The 20,873-nt window shown below is 40.9% G+C and overlaps 1 protein-coding gene across 1 annotated transcript in view; it reads right to left on the bottom strand.

The window, feature by feature from the left end:
* The window catches only part of ADAMTS3 (ADAM metallopeptidase with thrombospondin type 1 motif 3), a 248,964-nt gene extending 232,381 nt beyond the window's left edge, over positions 1-16,583 (bottom strand). Inside the window, exons 1-2 of the mRNA XM_045789351.2 lie at positions 15,943-16,583; positions 14,610-14,637 (exon numbers count right to left, since the gene is read on the bottom strand). Coding sequence (XP_045645307.2) covers positions 14,610-14,637; positions 15,943-16,011 — 97 coding nt within the window. The 5' untranslated portion in view covers positions 16,012-16,583. The remainder of the gene's footprint in view (positions 1-14,609; positions 14,638-15,942) is intronic.
* Positions 16,584-20,873: the final 4,290 nt, after the last annotated feature.

The raw sequence follows: 20,873 nt of genomic DNA, 5'->3' as shown, positions 1-20,873 counted from the left end.
CAGCCAACCAATTTTTCCTCCAGTGTAGTTTCAAAAATTTCTGTAAAAAGCTCTTAAATTCTCAGCCTTTGGAAGAAAAAAAAGGTGGGCGAGGGGATGGTGGGGAAAGTTCAAAGCTATCAAAAGTATTTTCATCTCAGATTACAATCATACAAGCAAATTACATCATATCCAGTGTTCACTTACTGTATTCAGAAATTACACACCTCACAGGCCCAAATACTCCCATAAAGCAGTACAGCCTTCGGATAAGGAAGGAACTACACTGTCAGAAGCAAGTTAAATCAGTGCATGACCCCAAACAAGTTCTTTGGCTTCTCTTAGGCTCAGTGTCCTCAATTGCTAAGTGGAGGCTAGGAATACTTCCAACTTCATACGTCTAGTGAGACGTTTAAATGAGATCACGCAGAGGATGCAATAAATATAAGCTACTGAAATCTTAAATATAAGTCAGCTACTCATTAAAATATTGCCCGTGTGCAATTTTAAGGTGTGAAACTATACAACTGTCAGCAGAAGTGGCTGAAGGGCCACAGCAATTGGTATGTAAAGGTTTTTGTTGGCCCTCAATTCTGCAAGCACAAATGGCTAGACCCACTGTAAAACCACACCATGGTCACTAAGTCGTCCGAACAGGACTCAGATGCAGTGAACCTTCCACACCGACTGGCGTCTATGCATGCGTAGTCTATCTTCCTCCAGGTGCTACGCATAAGTGGTCTGTGATCTTACCTAGGAGCAAACGCTCCACCTGTGCTCCATATACTAACCCCTCTCGCCTTTGCAAGAACAGTTTCTGTGACTGTCCTCTCTTCTTTCTTTATTCCTTTCCCCACATCACTAGATCATTCCCACTGGCAAATAAATACGCTTCCATCTTATCTCCTATCTTTAATAAAAACCCTCTACACATCCCACTCTAGCTAATACCCCATCACTTCACTACTCTTTATAGCAAAATGCTCCAAAAGATTGACTACCATAGATGTCTCCAATTCCTCTCTTCTCATTCTTGTTCTTTCTCCAGCCTGATCCAATCAGGCTCTTGAGGTCGCCAGCGACCCCATGTTGCTGAAACCAATGGTCAAGACTCCCACTCCTCACCTGCCTTATCCGGAGTTACTGACCCAGCTTATTTCTCCTTCCTTCTTGAAATATGTTCTTTTTTTAGCTTCTAGGACATCTTTCTCTTCTAGCTCTCCTCTTTCATCAGTGGTCTCCCCTCCTCGTTCTCCGTTCCTCGCATCCCTTGATTTCCATGACTTGTATACACTGCAGATCCCCAGGACCTAGTCCACGGACTCCTCTCTTCTTCATCTACCTTCCGCAGCATGGTAAATTCATCCCATCCCATGAGTTTGGGGGCCTTCACAATCATTTATCGCCATGGGCTCCTCTCTTGTCAACTCCATTGCCTTCTCCAGGTGGACATTCCCTAAGCACTTCAACTTAACATTTCCAGACATAAACTTCCTATCTTCCTGCTCCTAAGTCAGTAATTGGCAACTCTATCCTCCTAACTACTCACCCAAAACCTGACTAAACTACCCTTAACTCTCATCACATCACAAATCAAATCTTTCAACAAATTCTATTGACTCAGCCTTCAGAGATGTCTTCAAACAGTGACCGCAGATCACCACCAGCCTGGCTACTACCCTCGTCCAAACCACTGGTCCCAGTTTTGAAAGAGCCCCATACCTGTTCTCCTTGTTTCTGCTCCTCCCCTTTATAAATGAGCCTCAAAATAGAGCCAGAGCAATTAAAGTAGCAGGTGAAGTCACTCTTCTCCTCAAAACCCAACCCAGAGTAAAATGGGTTTGCTCTGTCCTACAGCCTGGCACTGAGAATTCTCACATCTTAAGGTCCCTGTGGTGACCTTTCCTCTGGGAGGAGATCCCAGAGGGAGCTCCTCAATTCCTTCAGGTTTTTTGTTTGAATATGACCCTCTATCAGTGAGGTGTATCCTGACCAGTATCCATCTCATCACTCTTTATCCCCTTGCCCCATTTTACTTTTCCCCACAAAACTTGTCACTCACTCTCTGATATACTATAAATTGTACTTATGTTTACTTATTGTTTCTCCCACTAGCATATAAGCTCCACGAGGGCACAGATTTTTACCTGTTCTCTTTACTACTGTTCCCCAGTGCTAAAATAGAACCTGAAATCACTCAATAAATAACTGTGAATGAATGAATGGGTGAGAGCAGTTTGAGCCTGAGGGTGTACCTAAAATTAGAATGCACCATCTTTTCCCCAAATAGCAATTTATCACTGAGCAATCAGTGACAGCCAACTACACAGGTTGTCGTATACCTCTACAACCAGAATTTTGCTTGCGATTGTTGTTTCTATTTCTCACAGCTCTTGCCGACCAGTAAATCGAACATTTCATAATATCCAGGTCTTCTATTCAAGCTATTAAGAACCAGAAAGTGGGTCTAGTCATTATAACAGATCTCCTGGAAGGCAGACACAGAGCCCCTCATGCTCAGAAGCAAGCAGCAGGAAATCAGCCCCACTCTGAAATCCCTTTAGATATTCACAGAATATCTATACAGGTCAAAAATAAAAAAGACCTTGAAAACCACCTAATCTTTGCCTCTTTCTTAAAATGAAGGCATCTCAAGTAGATGATTTCTTTTCAAGTTATAGGTGGAGTGCCTTTAACCTGCTCCTGCTCTCTGTGAAGAGAGATTTTTCTCTGACTCTCCTGGGCCTCTCCATCTCCTAGCTCACCCTTCTCCCCGTAATGAAGAGTGATGTCTATGATCTGTAAGTCTGGAAAAAATAAGAAGCTTGCAAAGCTCAGCGCCTCCCTCCTCATTCTTCTTCCTGGGAAGGATCCTGATAAGGAGCACATGTTGTCTTCCACGTCACAGGGGCAAGCCCTGCCCTAACCCAGTGGGGCCTGACATACACCGGCTGGGGTACATACTTCCCATCAAAGTGAGAGCTTCCTGTTCCCCTAGCCTTGTTTGTAAAAGATATTTTTACTACATCTTTATATCTGCTATTCTAACTTGTTCCCTCAAGCAAGTGAGAGGGGTATGTCTTCATTCAGGATCTCCTCAGAAACTCAAACTACCTTTAAGAAAAAGTATTGTCATATCTCCACTGGATGACTAAATTATAAAACTAACAATTCTCCTTGTCAGAGAATCCTCTAAAGTCCTCATTTGAGAGTTTAGCTTAATGCCTTCTTCCTCCTTGTGCTGAATCAAAGAGACACATTCTTTCGTGTGTGTGTGTGTGTGTGTGAGAGAGAGAGATATGCATATACATCTGTATACACACACACTAATATTAAACATAACCTACATCAAAGTATTTGAGGAGGCAATGTTCTATGTTTCCATATACTTCAAGACCTTTTGGCTGATCACACTTTCCATTTTAATGTCAACCACGTTAGAATTTTCTCATAGTTTCAAAACTGTAATCATTTCTGAGACTTTGGACCCTTTTCCATATGTTATTGTACTTGCGCATAACAGGCCCTCAGTAAATACAAGTTCAAAGAAAAAGAGGAACTTCCCTCACACTGAAACTTGAACATGGCAGTTCTCTGCCTAGAATAATGTGTCATACCTTCTCTTCACCCCTAAGTTATCGAAACCAAACTTCCCATTTTCACCTAAATATTCAGCTTGCCTTCTTGACTTCACTGTTTCTGTTCATAATGTGCTAATTCTCCTAAAGCCCCAGGCTAGAAAACTGACTTTATATCCACTTCCCCCCATTTAATATCATTCAAGTCCTACTGTTTTCTCTTTAGAAATTTCTGTTAAACTAATTTATTTCTTCCAATTGCTTCAAGTCCTCGTCACCACACACTGCAAACCGCAAAGTGCCAAGTCCAAACTCCCCAACATAACTGCTCACTACCAAATATTCTATAAATTGTACCAAAATATTATCTGAATTACTGCCAGGAAAACTGTTTTAAAGTCCCACGTGTAAAATGCCTAAATTCTGCCACTTATTACCTTTGTGATTTTGGTCACTTAAGACTTCCATGTCAGTACTCATCTGTAAAATCAGGGTAATAGTATTTAATTCATAGACTTGTAAAAATTAACTGGCCGAATCCAAAGCGCTTTGAACAGTATTCGGCATACAGGAAGGGCTCAATAAATGCCAGCTATTAATTTTACTAAGTTATTGTCTCTGAATAGTTTCAATGGCTCATCATTACTTCAGGATAAAACAGACTCAGAAAACTGATAGCTTTTTTTCCATGTTAGACATGAAAATTGCTTTCAAGGCCCCTACTAATCAAATCCTCTCACTTCACAAATAAGAAAATGAAACTCGCAGACTGGGTAACTGAACTCAAATCAAAACTGAACTGTCATTTAAGGCCCTCTGCAGTCTGTCCCTAACTTCTTTGCAACAGCGTCTCCCATACTGGCCAATTGAAACATTCTAATGGGCTCCCCAGACCCAACTTAATCATGCCTGTCCTCAAAGTCCTACTCTCCCGTTCGCCCCCAGGGAAAGGACTGCTGCTTTCTCTCCATCTATACAAATCCAACCTGGCCTACAGGGCCTATCTCAAGCCCCATCTGTCCCAAGAAACTTTCCCTGCTATCTTGTCCAGAGTATAGACCTGCTGGTCTAAGTTTCTTAGATCTCATCATCATGCATTATCTGTATAAAAGTTCTAAAAATCTCTACAGGAGAAAAGTATATGCTTATGTCTTGTCCTCTCAGAGATTTTAAGCTCTTTGGGATGGAAGTGTGGTATCTTAACCATGTTTAAATGTCCCTAGCATACAGTGGTATTTGAGGAAAAAAAACCAATGACAATTTTTGGAAGTGGGGATTCTTGAGAAGGAGCGCTTTCGCAGTAGGCCGCCGTGGCCCATGCTCTGGGAACGTCTTAATTCCTTCATGCATTCAGTCTCAGAAGCTCACAACTGAGGATGCGCAGTTTGGTATCTGCCTAATATGTTGTGTAATTATACCCAAACGTCTCCTAGAGGTTACTAGATGTCCCCAGCACGTTACAAAGACCACACTATAGAACGATAAGAGAACAGAAGTGTTCAGTAGTATAAGCAACATTACTAAGACCTCGAGTGACTACAGTACAAAGCTCACACGTTTCCCAGCAATCTTTAGTTGATCTAATGAAGCCCAAAGCTACTCCTGGCACACAAATATTGGAATACTTGGGACTGATGCAATATGGCTTGAGTTCCCAAGCAAGGAAAGGAGAAGGTGGGGTACGATGGTGGATTACCAAAGGTTTGGAGTCGGAAAGTACTGTGTTTAAATTCTGATTTCAGGCTGATGCACATTTTTTCCTCTGCAAGCAAATTATCAAAATTAAGGCTCAAGAGGTTATCTATAAAAATGAGGATAATAATGGGCTCAAACAAGGTAAGGCACCTAAAAGACTTAGTCCAGGTAGTAACAATGTAATAAAAGAAGAATTAGCTGAGGTTATTATCACCATGACCATCCCCATCAGGCTAGAGCTACCAAAGATGGAAGTGGGCTTCGGAGTCCTTCCATGTCCCAGCACCTCTCAGGCCTCTCCCATCTCTACTTCTGCCCCAGTCTAGTTTTTCTGATAGGCTTAGAAGGGATCTTCAGCTCCATGTCAACCGAGGGCCTGGAGTCTAGGTTAGCTGTAACAACCCATAGTCTGTGACCCCAGCCAAACACTGGGATTCTCTCCCAAGAACTGGTTGATTACTACAAAGAGACAGTTTACACAGGCAATTTCCTTTTTCAGGTACAAACTCTCAGTATGCAACAATCTGGCCACAAGAAGGAAATCGAATAAGCATTTTCAAGATCTGCTAAAGAAGCAGCTCCAACAACAACATTTCCAAATCCTTTGCTGAGGGTAGGAGAATGACTTTCATCAGAAATGACAGGAGCCAGCTGCTCCAGGAAAAATGTGAGCAGGGTGACGAGTGGACGTTAAAGAGGGCGCCACACGCTGAAGGCTTCCCAAGGCTGTAAACACAAACGGAGAAGGGGCCGCATCTTCACTGAAAGGCAATTAAAAGTTAGTTGTGACACATGCTGAACTTCTGAACATAGCCAAATTCTTTTTTCCTCATTTCATCTCCTCTAGGCTCTTATCACCGCAAGGCAGAGAACCTCTTTGAAGTCTTTTATTTTAATTGCAAACTTACTTTCACAGTCAGAGATTTTTCATCAAGCTATTGGAGAAAAAAGAGAAAGCTTTTTTTTTTCTCATTAAGAAAGAACAAATAGCTGTGAACTTAAAAATTCTTCTCATTTTTTTTAAATCTGGCTTTTTCATAAGTATTTGTTGCAATTGCACAATGTTTACGTCCAACAGAGTCACTTAGAAAAGAACAGCACATTCTTTAGTGTTCCAGAACATGAAATCAGGTAAGAGAAGAACCTTCAAGAAAAAGAAAGAAGAAAAAGTATTTGTCCAAGTATTTTCTGTTTGCTACATCTTAAAATGATCAAATAATCAATAACAGAATAACAAGTAGAGAAGATATATTTTTTTACGTGAGGCCCCAATGCCAAAGTGTTAACATTCCGATCTTAGTTTTTAAAGAAGCACGTCTAATGGTTATATTTATCACCACTGGAAGTTTTACAGACTCAAGAGCTATATGAGCCATTCTATAAATTAATATTTCTCATACACTTCACAATTTTTTGATGGATAATACTTTTAAAGACTAACATTGAGCCTAGATTTTAAAGCCAGGAAAATAAGCATTTGTCCCCCAGGGCCAAAGGCCGAGAAATATGACAGATAAGAAATGCGAACAGCATTTTTAAAGGTTTTCACTGAAACTTACTTGGGGTGATTATATTTTCCAACTCTAAAATAGTCCAGCTCACAATACGACAAAAGTATGAGAAACTGGGACCATCCAGGAGGCCACTGTATTAGCTTCCTACTGCTGGTGTAACAAATTGCCACAAACTTAGCGACTTAAAACAATATATATTTATTATCCTACAGTTCTGGAGTTCAGAAGTCTGAAATTAAACAATATATATTTATTATCCTACAGTTCTGGAGTTCAGAAGTCTGAAATAGGTCCCAGGGGTCTAAAATCAAGGTGTCGGCAGGGCTGCATTTCTTCAAGAAGCTCTGGGAATAATGTTTCCTTGACTTTTCAAAATTCTGGAGGCCATGTGCATTCGCTGGCTCCTGGGTCCCTGTCTTCATCTTCAAAGCCAGAAACATCAGACCAAGTCCTTTCTTATGCTGCCTTCTCTGTAGTTTTGTCTTTTTGTCTCCCTCTTCTATTTACAAGGACCTTGGAAAATCCAGGCTAACCTCCCTATTTAAAGGCCAACCAATGAGCAACTTTAATTCCATCCTCAAACTTAACTCCTCTTAGCCATGTAACATATTCATGAGTTCCAGGGATTCAGATGTAGACATCTTTGGGGGGCCATTATTCTACCTACCACAGCTGCCAGTTCCCATGCAGTGTGCTAGGAAGCCCTCAGGCCATGCATTATTACATGTGTGCAGCTTAGCATCTATCCTCCTTTTTCTTTAACTGCACCCCCATTTTTCCCTCAGGTCAACCATCCTGCATTCCACTCTCAGTCCCTGTAAATCAAGAATGAAATGTCTCAATCCAGGCCAGTAAGAGCACTGCGTCCCCTGACCACAGTGAATGGTCCCACAGTAAGCTTATGACTCAAGCCAAGTATCCAATCAAAGCCTCCCCAGGAAATCTGCTAGCTCTATCAAAAGACAAGGACTCTGTCTAGTGGGGAGAAAGGTAGAATGAAAGCCTAGAGATGCTGGTGATGGTCTTTCCCACAACCTGAGGGGCCACCAATCATATCCTGATAAAGAAAAGAGCCAATGCAGGAAAATAAGGAGGAAAGAAGAGTTGGGGAAGGAGAGGGAGGGATTTCTGACATTGTTTGAGCCCTCAGTTCAGCTATACCTGACTTTGATTACCTGATCAATTTTGTTTTCCTTTACCAGTGTCAACAGGGTTCCTGTTGTTTGCATTCAAAGGAGTCATGATTAGTACAGGAACTTTCTCTCAATGAAATGGAAAGGACTTTCAATAAACAAGATGAAAAGAAAGAAGAATTCTGTCCAGTATACATGAAATATAGTTGGCACGGAGTCTGTATGGAGTAATTGTTTTGCACGGTTCATTCTTTACCCATCTCCCCCCTCTACTGCCATATTCCAATGAATTAAGCAATACTATATTGAGATATCAACATTAAGATAATACATGAAAATAGAACTCTTAAAGAGCTGTCACATGGTGAGCTGAGTGGCTGGAGAGTTTACAAGCCCTTGACACAGTAAATTAAGGTTCCTGGAAATTCATGGCGGTAGGCAGACCTATCAAAAATGTACAGATTAGAATGGGGTGGCTCTCATTGAGTAAAAGTGTTTTTTAAAAAGCACAAGACCAAGATGTACTACTAATAATAGCTATTAACCTAGCTTGCGCCCCATGTGCCAACACTTTATGAATCCTTTACAATTCTATGAACTAAGCAGTAGTTGTATGCCTATGTTTACATAGAAGAAAGAGAATGCTTTGAGAGGTTAAAGTCAGCTAGAAAGTAGTAAACTACACAGTGAACAACAGTCTGTGCCCCTGACCATTTAATGGAAGAAAAGCAATGAATATTAATAGTTCCTCTACTGGATAGGCTCATTATGTTTTAGATTAAGGAATGGACTTTACATGTAAAAGAGAGATTTTTACATATAAAAGAGAACTCAAGCTCATATGAAGAATGATTTCAATCATTCTTTCTAATTTATATACATATAGACATATAAAAATATAAATACTAAATACAAAGAAAGATTTTTAGGAAATGTGATTTAACATCTAAGATCCCAGTATTTGTCATATATTTAATCCTATCTTACTTCCTACGAGTTTCCTAAATGTTATTTTTGTTTTATCAGTCACTTCAAAAACAAGATAGACTGTTTCATGCTGGCCACAATTTATTCTAAATTCCATAAAGATTCATCATGCTGAATTTGTGGCAATCATTTTTATAAACAAGAGACTAACATGACCACAAAATCTCTCCTAAGGATTTACCGTTAGTCAGCAAAATCATGTAAACATATTTGGAAAATTAGGATGGATAAATTACTTGAGGGAACAGGCATTCCTAAACTAGGAAACTCTTCCCACGCTTTACTATCCATTCTAAAGAATAATACAGCTCTCAAATTCTATGAGGTGGATGAATCTTCTCATAGTACTACTAAAATTGACAAAACGTTTTTATAATTGATCATACTTTTGGGTACTTGATAATTAGAAAAACAATTCATTACATCTTTCAAAGTTTGCATAATCAAATATTTAAAAAATTATATTCAGACTTAGGGACAGCAGAGCCAAAACTAATTTAAAACTGAAATTTTTAAAAAAATCAACACTTCCCTATACCACTAGTAAAAGTTCAGATCATACAAACTTCTTTAAAAGCCATCTGTCAAAACGTATCTTGTTAATTTGGTTTTACTCAGCAATCTCCTAAAGTCGTCATTTGAAAAGCAGGCAGCTATCTATATACAACACTGTGTGGCAACATTCATTATCATGAGAAAACAGGTGTCATTAGGGAAATAAGTACATAAATTAAGGTTTATTGGGACAATAAGATTAAAATTATGTTTATAAGGATTTTGTAATACTATGAAAAACTATATTAAAATAGCAAACAAAACAAACACAGGTATACAAAAATAATCCACACACTCTGTGTACTGAAAGATGACTAAGAATACGCTGAATTGTAACGGTTTGGTACGTAAAATGATTGTCAAAAATCTGGGGAATACAGAAAAACTAAAGAAGACAATTATAATGGGCACATGTAAAAACATCTATATTCAGAAGAAAAACTAATTAAAAAAATAATTCAACAATTTCTAATAATAGACATAGCACAGTTTAGGAGTAAAAGCTGATCTCTATTGGAGCACCACAAAGAGAAGGTTCCCAAAATTCTAGCATTAGAGTTCCATCTAAGTCATCACTGTCAATATCCAGTCCAAGTAGCATAACCAAATCCTTCATATTGAAACCACTCATGATTTTACCAGGCAATTTGGAATTGTCCCTAATGGATTTCCAAGGTAATCTGGATTGGCTACCCACAAGCAAAGAATGCTTAGAGATAATCATCCTGGAAGCAGTAGTGACCATGGGGATTTCTTAACATTTCTGAGCAATACTATGATTATTTGGTACGATGGTGAGAAAAAAAACAATGAAAGTATGGGAAAGAAATATTTCAGCTAAACAGCAGTAATAATTTGCTAGTAATAGACTAACATACTACACTAAATAACATCTTCATCTCCAAAGCTTAAAGCATTTAATATTAGCCATTAGAGGTGGAAGCTAAATCAGTAAAGTGAAATGCATGATCTTTAGGTACAAGAAATAACAATGGCTACATAGGTAGCTAATATTCTAAATTTTCTGAAGGATCCCTTTAAACCACTTTAAATCACATTTTTCAGTATTTTGCTGGCAAGCTGGGTTGGTAGATTTTAATCTTAGATTATCTTATTTCCCCTGATGCCTGGAGCAAATGATCTCTAGTAGACATTAGTGCAAAATTAGTGGGCATTCCAAACCTGCACATAATTCAGTTCAATTTACCAAATTTATTGAACAGAAACAGAAAAGTGTAAGAAACCTAGTTCCCTGAGCTTTGTGGAATGAAAAGAGAAGTCACAAGGAGCCCTGATAACACTGAATAATTAATTGCATAGTCATTATCATCCTCCTCATTTTCTTGGGGACCAATTAAACCTGGAGAGGGGCACAGAACAAGAGCATTTAAGAAAAGTCAGAACACAGGTGAATCCCAATATAATACCCTGCTTACTAGATCCATGCACTGAATAACAAATATTTGAGGACCCACAAGGTACCAAGCCCAATTTTATATACTGGGGATACAGCAATCATCAAGACAAAGTGTTTGCTCTCATGAGGTCTACACCAGTAGAAATGCCTACCATAAGCCAAGGACTAGGTGAAGTGACTCATTCTAAACCCTGAAAACCAAATAAATACCTGCAAATGATGAAAAAATATTTCTCAGTAAACTGGATATTTGAGCGGACAAGATTAGAGACTTTAATTTGTTAAGAATGAAATGTAATGGAATTTGAGACCTGGAAACAAAAATAGGGCAGAGAAAGACAGCTATGCCCTGATTCCAAGAGAAGGGGTAAGCTAGGGAACTCAGCCCAACACCAAAGCTTCACAATGATTTTTCCTCTAATGATACTCAGGCAATATCAGAGTGATAGCTTATGAAACAAAGGACTCAGAGAATTCTTTTTCAGAGTCTATAGAAATCTCCAATTTGTACAGAACCATGATTATTTCCTAAGCCACATGTGTCACAGAGCAAGACTCCTTACCCAATCATGCCAGCCAGCCAGCTGCCCACAATTCCTCTAGTCATCCTACCAAGGCCATACTCTGAGTCAGAATGAAAACGCTCCCTGATATGCCACAGAAGTACGTTAATGACCTCAGGAAACACACTTACACGTATATACACAATGCATATGCACTCACATATGTATCTATCTATCTATCTATCTATCTATCTATCTATGTGTGTGTGTATACATGTATGAGTGTATGTATGTGTGGGTGTAGACAGGTAGGTAGGTAAACAGTTCCTCTTTGGTTGACCAAGGAGCAGAGAAGTAGGTCAGAGTTCAAAGCCTATTTGCCCATTTTCTCTAGGGTGAATAATTCTTTCCCACATACCAAGAAGGCATTTTTCCACTGGGTGGAGAGAAAAGGAAAGAAGCAAAGGCCCCATCAACAAACTATGGAGGTGATATATCTATACACATTCTAACCTGCCCTCTTCACAACCACCTTCTCTCTACCTAAATAAAAGCCTTCCTACTCTAGAGGACTGAAGCATATTAGACATATTTTTTATTGTTTTCTTAATCACATATTGTGTGACTGTATTTATAAAGAACACTTCAAAGCTGGTAAAATTAACCTATCCTGTCAGAAGTCAAGAGAGTGGTTACCTATCACGGGGGGATAGTGTGATAAAGGTGGCACCAAGTGCTAGTGATGTTGTAGTTTTTGGTCCAGATGCTAGTCACACAGGAGTGTTCCCTTCCTGAAGGATCAGCAAGGGGTATACTCATATGCACTATCCTGCATGTACAGTATATCTCTATAGAAACATTTTTTTAAAATTCAGCTTCCTAATTATTTATGGTTTGTCACTAATCTATAGTTCTCTCTTCCTGAGACGTTAAATTATGCAGAAATCATTCAGAACCATGGACTTTTCTCTAGCCAATTTGGAGACCAATAAAAATAATTAATTCTACAAGCCTTATTAATCTTTCCTAATTGTACCTTGATCAAATAGCACCTCCAAGCACTTATATAAAACCACTTTTAAATTAATTATTGGGGGAAAATTAATTAAATATAGAAGAGGGCATTTTACCAAACTTTCAGGTTAATCACCCCTTTGCACGTGGGGATAAGGGAAAGAAATCTCATTCCTATACATAGATTTTTTTTAAATGTATTTTTAAATTCCTTTTAAGAGCTACATAAATGACTATATCCTGAAGCCAAATGATAGCTACACTTTTACTATCACAAGACTCATGAGTCAAACCTATTTTTATCTTTACTTCTTCTCTTCACTCAACCCGAAAATGGTAAATAAAAACGACAGTAATAAAAGAGAGAAACCCTATAAAGCAGAGGAACTTGGGAGCAAGAAAATCTCCAGTAATACCACCTGAGAGTCCCCTGCCCTGCCCTCTTCCACACTGCTACTCATCTTCCTCAATCAAATTTAAGCACACCTGTACCACTTCTCTGTAGAAACCTGCAACTAAAGTAATTTCTATTAACAAAAGGACTGGACCAAGGTCTAACTCAGGACTTCTTACAGGATAGCATGCTGATTCTATCTGAAAATTTAATCAAAGCATAATCTTTTTTATAGAATGGGTAATCTTTGATAGAATGGATAATCTTTTTTCTTTCTTTTTTTTTTTTTTTTTTGCAGGGCTCGAACTCACAACACAGAGATCAAGACCTGAGCTGAGATCAAGAGTTGGACGCTTAACCAACAAAGCCACCCAGGTGCCCCTAGAATGGGCCATCTTAACACAGCTTTTTAATTTACACATTGAAAAGTTGGGATGTTTAAGTAATCAAATGTTTAAGCAATAAAAAAGGAAGACAGCTTTCTTTTCTACTTGTTGGAGGATTTTTTAAAATCCTTCTTTAAAAAGATATATATTCATGACTGAATGTTATCAGCTACCAATAACAAATGTCTCTTCACAGACACTATATATTTAATCCAGTTCTCAGTCACTGTCCTCCCCTTTGTCCTACTCTTACTATGGAGGTCCAAGGTTGGAGAAGAGTTCTAACAATGCCAAACACTGCACAGGAAGGGAGCATTCTGACATATGCTGAGAGACAGCTACATATGGACCCCTCTAGGCCTGGATCCTGGGGTCCCTCTAGTTTACAAGCATGGACTCCTCCCAGCTCTCCACTATGCACTCTAGAAGGTAGCTGTAGAACCTCTCAAGCTTCATTTTCTCCAAATCTGAAACAGGCACAACGGTGTCTCTACCTCATGTGTGCTTGTGAGAGTTAGATGGCACAAGGAGCACAAAGCAATACAGTGCCCTACGCACAGCACACAGGCAATGACAGGCAACTATGTTTGTAGTAAACAAAATTTTTCATTTCAAAGATGACTTTACAAGATCACTTGACAAATTTAGAATTTATAGAAACTAATACTCTGCCAGAACGAAATTTTATCCTTTAAAGTAATCCAAGTTAAATGTGTATAAAAAGACTTTGAATGGAGCTTGGCTTCTGGCCAGATGACTTTCAGTCCCTGAATTCAGAACAAATATTATTATAAATAGTTTCAAAAAAAAGATCATGTGGACTTTGGAGTGACCTGTTACAAGTCACTTATACTCTCTGAGCCTCAGTCTTCTCACCCATAAAATGGGAATAATTCCCATATCATCAGGTAATACTGAAGTTTTAGACATTATTTGCAAAATACCTAACAATATCTTGCACATTAGTAGTTAATTATTTTAAAGCAGATGGAATAAGAGAAGTCATCAGAGGGCTTATACAAAGCTGGAAAAATTTTAAGAGAAAAATTTTCATCCTCTTTCATTTTTCCCTCCTTTGTAGCATTCTTATGCTTTGCCTTCTATTCTAATCAGATGTACTCCTCCTTTTGTCCACGAGTTGATTTGATTTGACTTATCTCCATGTCTTCTTCCAACTTCTACATCATCCTCCAAGTACCCACCAGTGGCTTGTCCAGGGGCAGTAAAAAACTGATGCATGACAAGTCCAACAGCAGAATTTTTATATTCCTTTAACTCAGTCTGAGGAGAGTGGGACCCTCCTCCAGAAAGAGGAAGAGAAAAACAGAAATGTTCCTGAACTACAAATTCTTTTAACCACCAATGGGAGAAATTTCAGAAACAATATTTTAATTAGCTTATTTCATTCTCTACTTTCTACCAAGATAAGAATGACATCTGAGAACAAGGCTTACCTATTTGCACCATTTCTTCATGACCAGCCTGTAAAGGAGAGGGAAAAGTAAAAAGAAACAGTTACTGGGTTTCATCTTATCACCTTGTACGTTTTATTTCTACCATTAATGCTTTTCAGAAGCTAATCAGGAGATGCTGGAGACGAGACTGGTGCCTAAAGGCTGCGTCTTGGTTTGTAGGTTCTTGTGGCAAGAGAATGAGCCAATTCAATAACAGGTTGGACCGGGGAGTTGTTTGCCCGTTTTAATTTTAATATTTATAAAGCCAGCAAAAATAAATACTGGCATTCAATATTCTTTTCTTAAAACTCAGATAATGGGTGAGGATTAGCAAAGCAAGTCTCTGTATTCATATGCGTCAGAAGAAACCTAAAACGGGGCCTGATACATCAGATTTGAGGTCGAGAATCGACTAGACAATCTTCAACTTTTTAACCTATGGCCAGACCAGGCAGACCAGAGAAGCTACAAAAACTCACAGAGAAATTCTGTGCCCAAAGTCCCACCGGCCCTGAGCCGATGTGATTTACAACAAACGGCTCGGCTCGTCCCGCCGAGTCTTCTCAAGGTCTCTTCAGACAGCATCAGGCTTCACCTTGAGTCTCCACAGGGTGGGGGCTGGGCCGAAAAGCACCAGAGCCGCACTCAACTTAGCTTTAAAAGAGGAGGAGTTGTGCGGAGGAGGAGGGGGAGGGGAGTAACGCGGCCGGCGCCTCCAGCCTCTGCCCAGGAAAATGCAGGGCAGGAAACGTCCCCAGCCCCCCCCCCCCCAACTGTCAAACCCCAGCCCGGCCGCGGTCCTCCCAGGACACGTGTCTACTGGATCGCTCCCTGTCCGGCCCGAGGACTTCCTGAAACCCCCGCCTCCGGCTGCCCGAAAAAGCTCTGAGTCAGTGAGGAGGAGAGAAAGCCCCGCGAACCCGACTCCGGCGGCAGCAACCAGAGCACTGGGATCCTGGACCCAGCGTTCAGAACTTCATTCAAGCGCCCAGACCGCCCTCCGGAAAGGGGAAACCCAGATGGCCCGGCGAGGATGCGAATTGGCTGCAGTTTGTCACCAGGAATTGTTACGAATGCCGCAAAGGGGGGGAAGCCCTAGGTGTGACAAGCCTGGGCTCCCAGAGTGGGAGCCACAACCCACCCCTGCAATTCAACCCCCCACCCCAGAAAAGCCCGCACGCTGCGCCCAGCCCTCAAACACCGTTTCTGAAGGCACAAGATAACAGGGAAGGGTGGGAGGGGGGAGGAGGAAAGAGAGGAGGGGAAAGAGGGGAGGAACTTTTTCGGGAAAAGGTTGGGTTTGAGTTTTTTATTGTTATTATTTTCCACTTACTTGTCCATCAGCTGAAGTCCTAACCTCTACCAGAGCGGCTGCTATCAACCAAAGTGACAGGAGAACCATCACGAGTCGAGTTCACTTTTCAACTACTGGGCAAAGCAAATGCCCAGAGCAAACCCCCCCAAAATAAGTTTCTTTTAAAAAAGAAAAAGGAAAAAGGGAAAAAATGCAGAATAAAAAAACTGATCTTCTGTGATTTGCTTCAATGAAAATGAAATTTGAGCTCTGAGACTGGCCCCCTCTGCTCTGCAGTTCTTTCCACTTCACCTTCTCACCCCGTCCTCCCAAACAGAGTGTGCAGGAGCGAGAAGGTGCTGCGAGCCGGGCACGGGCTGCGCCGGCAGAGGGGGAAGGGACGAGGGGCTTCCAACTATCTCTGCCCAAAGCGGCTTTTCCTGGGCTTTTCGAGCACCACTGGTTCCTAAGGTTAGCGCGGAGAATGCTTGGGTGCCCTGGAGCACAGCAGGGGGAAGTATTAGCGAGAGAGACGAGCGAGCGGGAGCGGGAGAAAGAGGCAGGGAGAGGGCGACTCCGCCGCTCACACAGAGGTGGGGGCGGGAGGAGCCGAAGGGGAGGAGGAGGAGGCTGGCGGAGGAGGTGGGAGGAGTGGGTCGCTAGCCGGCTCCTGTTGCTCTCAGTGCGGCGGTCTGCTGGCTGCCGGCGACCCGCCGGGCGCTAATAAGGCGGCCGGAGCCCCCCGGGCGGCCCCTCCCGCCGCGGCGCCCACGTCACGCGAGGCCGGGGCCCGCGCCCCCCGCGCCCGCCGGGATAGCCGGGGCGGGCGCGGCCGGCGCGGGAGGACGGCGAGGAGTGGGGAGGAGTGGGGACGAGCCCTCGGGCGGCCGGCCCCAGGCAGGGTCGCGGTTTGAAACCGCTTAGGTGGGGACTTGTGTGGCGGGGGGTCGACTACCCCCCCCTCCCCGAGATCCTCTCCTGCCCCCGCCAGATGGGCTAGGGGAGGGGGGCGGTCCAGGGAAACCACTGGTCCTTACTGGTGGGACCGGCGTTGAGTTAATTATAGGAAGGGGGAGGGTCCAAGGGCCGCTCCTGGGCTTTAGGAAATTCACCTCCTCCGACCTCCAGTATCCTCCCAGTCACGGAAAAGACTCCCCGGAGAGAACCCCAAGAACCTCCAGGGCTTAACGACGCGGCTAAATGCCCTCCAGACGCCTACTACGTTTTGTGGGGGTGGTCCGTCCCCACTTTAAGTTCTTGTTTATGCTTTACTCGTTTATATTACTTTAGAAAGATATCATGTCTCTTCCTTGACTCACCCGGATGCTTCCGTTTATCACTAGACTACACAGGCCTCAGCGTCTCTTCCTCCCACCAAGATTAAGTTATCAAATGATTTCTGCCCACTGTGGCCTAAGCTTCCTGGGAGAAGACACCAACCTGCGCCCCAGAGCCCTGAAGATGGGAAGACACTTTGCTGGAATCCAAGCCCAGGCTCACTTCCTGAGGTAGACAGATCCCTGTGGGCGCTTTCCTGGGAGCAGAGGGCTGGAAAACAAAGTATTTCCATCCTCCTCTGACCAGTTTGGGATCCTCCCTCCCCAGAACAGACCATGAGAGGGGTGGTGATGAGGCACGATTTTAGGTATAATCCTCAAAACTTCTACTGGAGTCTTGAAAAGGCCTACTTAAATAAAATGTGTAGAAGCTGATGTTTATTTTGCTAGGGGATTCTTCAGTAAGTCATAGTTCCTTTTTTTTTTTTTTTTAATGGTGTGGAGTCTGGAGGTTTCTTATACTTTGATTCACTATTTAAGGATTGCATCTTTAACTTACACATGGCAAGATTCTGTGGTCACTGGTGTGTTATCTGCTAAGTCTTCTCAAAATCATGTATATGGGATGCTTATATGCACAAATGAGAAACCAGGTAACTAAATGGCCAGATAACCTAAATACCCCCAATGCAGTATTAGGTTAATTAGTTTTGGGGTGGAATTATAATTAGACCCCAGCGCTGAAATATGCTAAGTTACTTTTTCCCTTCAATTAAAGCCTTCAGCATGTTTGTAACCTGTCATTGACTTTCTATCTAGGAATGATTTGCTGAATATTATACCTAGTTTTCTTATTCATTAAAAAGAAATAATCCTGGGGATGCTTAGGTGGCTCAGGTCATGTTCCCAGCATCCTCACATGAGTCCCACATCCCTCCTTGCTCAGTGAAGAGTGTACATCTCCCTCTGCCTCTCTCTTTCTGACAAATAAATAAATAAAATCTTAAAAAAAAAAAAAGAATCCTCATGTTCTATAAATAAAAAAGTATGTCAATTTACACTAACAAGTAATAGAATACCAGAGTACAAGTCAGAAAACCTGGGTTCTAGGCCCAGCTTGGTCTGTTTGACCTTGACAAGTCACCAAACTATTTTGGTTTTCCCCCATGAGATATTTCAGCTCTAAAAATTCTCTGATTTTAAGTAATAACAAATACTGTATTTAGCCATGGCATTACAGTAGTCCTTTTTGTGTTAAATTTTACGTAGTTCAGACATTTGTCATCATTGTAACCCCCAGCACAACAAGCAATTCATATGAATTTCATGAAAACAGTGGCTTCAGACATTTTGGGCCATGACCACAGAAAGAAATGTATTTTACATTGTGACCCAGTAAAAATTTCATGATTCAGTACATGCTACCTGCAACAACTCTGATACTTTCTATCCTATTTGTTTCCTGGGTTCTCCCCCTCGAGTACTGGTCAGGATCCACTTCACGGCTTTCACGACCAAGGGAATCATGACCCTCATTCTGACAAACCTTGATTTGAGAGCTTATAATAAGCTTTATATTTCTTGAATTCTAAATGAGTTGAGTTCAAATTAATAAGGTTCTCCCAATATACTCTAAGACAAAGTTTCTCAAAGTATGTCCTATATTTTAAATGTTTTACACACACACACACACACACACACACACAAGAATTCTCTGACAGTCAACTAAAGTTTGTGAAGTACTCAGATAAACATGAAATGGATTTCTTTATTTCAGAACTTCACAGGGACTTTGATATCCTAAGCACAGTGTGAGTCTTCCAGAGGGAGATAGAGTGCACTCGGGTCCTCATACTGATTTGACCATAGAATGCTTTTTTCTTAGGCTTTATCTTCTGAAAAACACACTACTTGGGGAAATGCCGTTGCAAAGACCAATTATTAAAGTAAAATGAACTCTGAGTTGGATAGGTAGGATTCACATGTAGCTTCAGCTTCGGTTTCTCAACCTAAAATTAGTTTAATAATACTGCTTTTGCAAAAATGTTCATGAAAATTAACAGGACCTTGCATGTAAACTGTTTAGCACATGGTCTAGAACATAGTAAGGGCCTAAATGAAGATATTTTTTTTTTACTTGAAACTATATGGCGTATGTACAGATGGCTTGATGGGAATGAAATATGGCGAGTTCTAAGAAAAGTAGCAAGATGTAAAGAGCTAAAATGTGATGAACTCTCAGTTTTACCAGACATAATGTAGGGGATCAAAAGGAAAGCATTCATTAAGTTCCTTTCACAAACTGACCCCTACGTGCCTGCATTGCAATAAATCCCTGCTTTTCCCTCCATGTTTCTTTGCCTCTAGCTCGTGCTGTTTCCCACACTCATGTCTATGCACTAACTCAAAAACTAAACCAATGTTTGTAGTAGGTTTTCTTCCAAAATATGTTTGAAGGAGAGAAATAATTTCAAAAGTAGCCACATATATGTAGTCTCCCTAATTGTGAAATCAGTCCCTTTAAGACATAAGTTTCATGAAATCAGTTGATGTATGGACATTTTAATTTGTGCATTCTCATATTGGCAACAATTAACTAAGCAGAATGTGTGTGTGTGTGTGTGTGTGTGTGTGTGTGTGTGTGTGTGTGTGTTTTCCATTTGAGGCTGACTGGTCAATGTTGTGTATCTTGTCATAATTTGACAATATTTTCATACCCCATGTGTATTGTGTTTTAAACATACAAACAAATTTTTGTCATTTCTTAGAGCAAAAAAATTCATCTATAATTTGTTATTGTTTTGCTATTTACCTTTCCACACTTCTAAGATTTGTTTTTAGAGCAGTGTTAAGTTCACAGCAGAGCTGAGGAGGAGATGGAGATTTCTCATATACCCCCGCCCCTGCACAACAGAGCCTCCACTAATATCAGCACCCTCCATACCATAACAAAAGAGTGGTACATTAGTTAGAATTGATGAAACTGCACTGACACATCATAACCACCCAAAGTCCATAGTTGACATATGGTTCACTCTTATTTTTGTATATTCTATGGATTTGGACAAATGTATAATGACTGTATATCTATCATTATCATACAGAGTATTTTCACTACCCTAAAAATCCTCTATGCTCCACCTATTCGTCCTTCCCTATCCCTCAACTCCTGGCAACCACTCATCTTTTTTACTGACTCCATAGTTTCGCCTTTTTCAGAATGTCATATAGTTGGGATCATGCAGTATGTGGCCTTTTCAGATTGTCTTCTTTCAGTTAGTAATATGCATTTAAGTTTCCTCCATGTCTTTTCATGGCTTGATTGATCATTTCTTTTTAGTGTTCAATAATATTCCATTGCCTGGATATGTACCCCAGGTTATGCATTCCACTACTGAAGGACATCTTGGTTGCTTTCAAGATTGGCAAGTATGAATAAAACTGCTAGAAACATCCATGCGTGGGATTTTGTGTGGATATAAGTTTTCAACTCCTTTGGGTAAATACCAAGGATTATGATTGCTGGATCATATGGTAGAGGTATGTTTAATTTTATAAGAAACTGCCAAACGGTCTTCCAAAGTGACTGTACCATTTTGCATTCTCACCAGCAAGGAATATTTGAGAGTTCCTGTTGTTCCACATCCTTGTCAGCATTTGTTGGTGTCGGTTTTCCAGATTTTAACCATTCTA

This window comes from Ursus americanus, chromosome 8 (assembly GCF_024610735.1).
Source record: "Ursus americanus isolate L20-20 chromosome 8, mUrsAme1.1.p, whole genome shotgun sequence".
Lineage (NCBI taxonomy): Eukaryota > Metazoa > Chordata > Mammalia > Carnivora > Ursidae > Ursus > Ursus americanus.
This window is presented reverse-complemented; position numbering and strand designations above follow the sequence as displayed.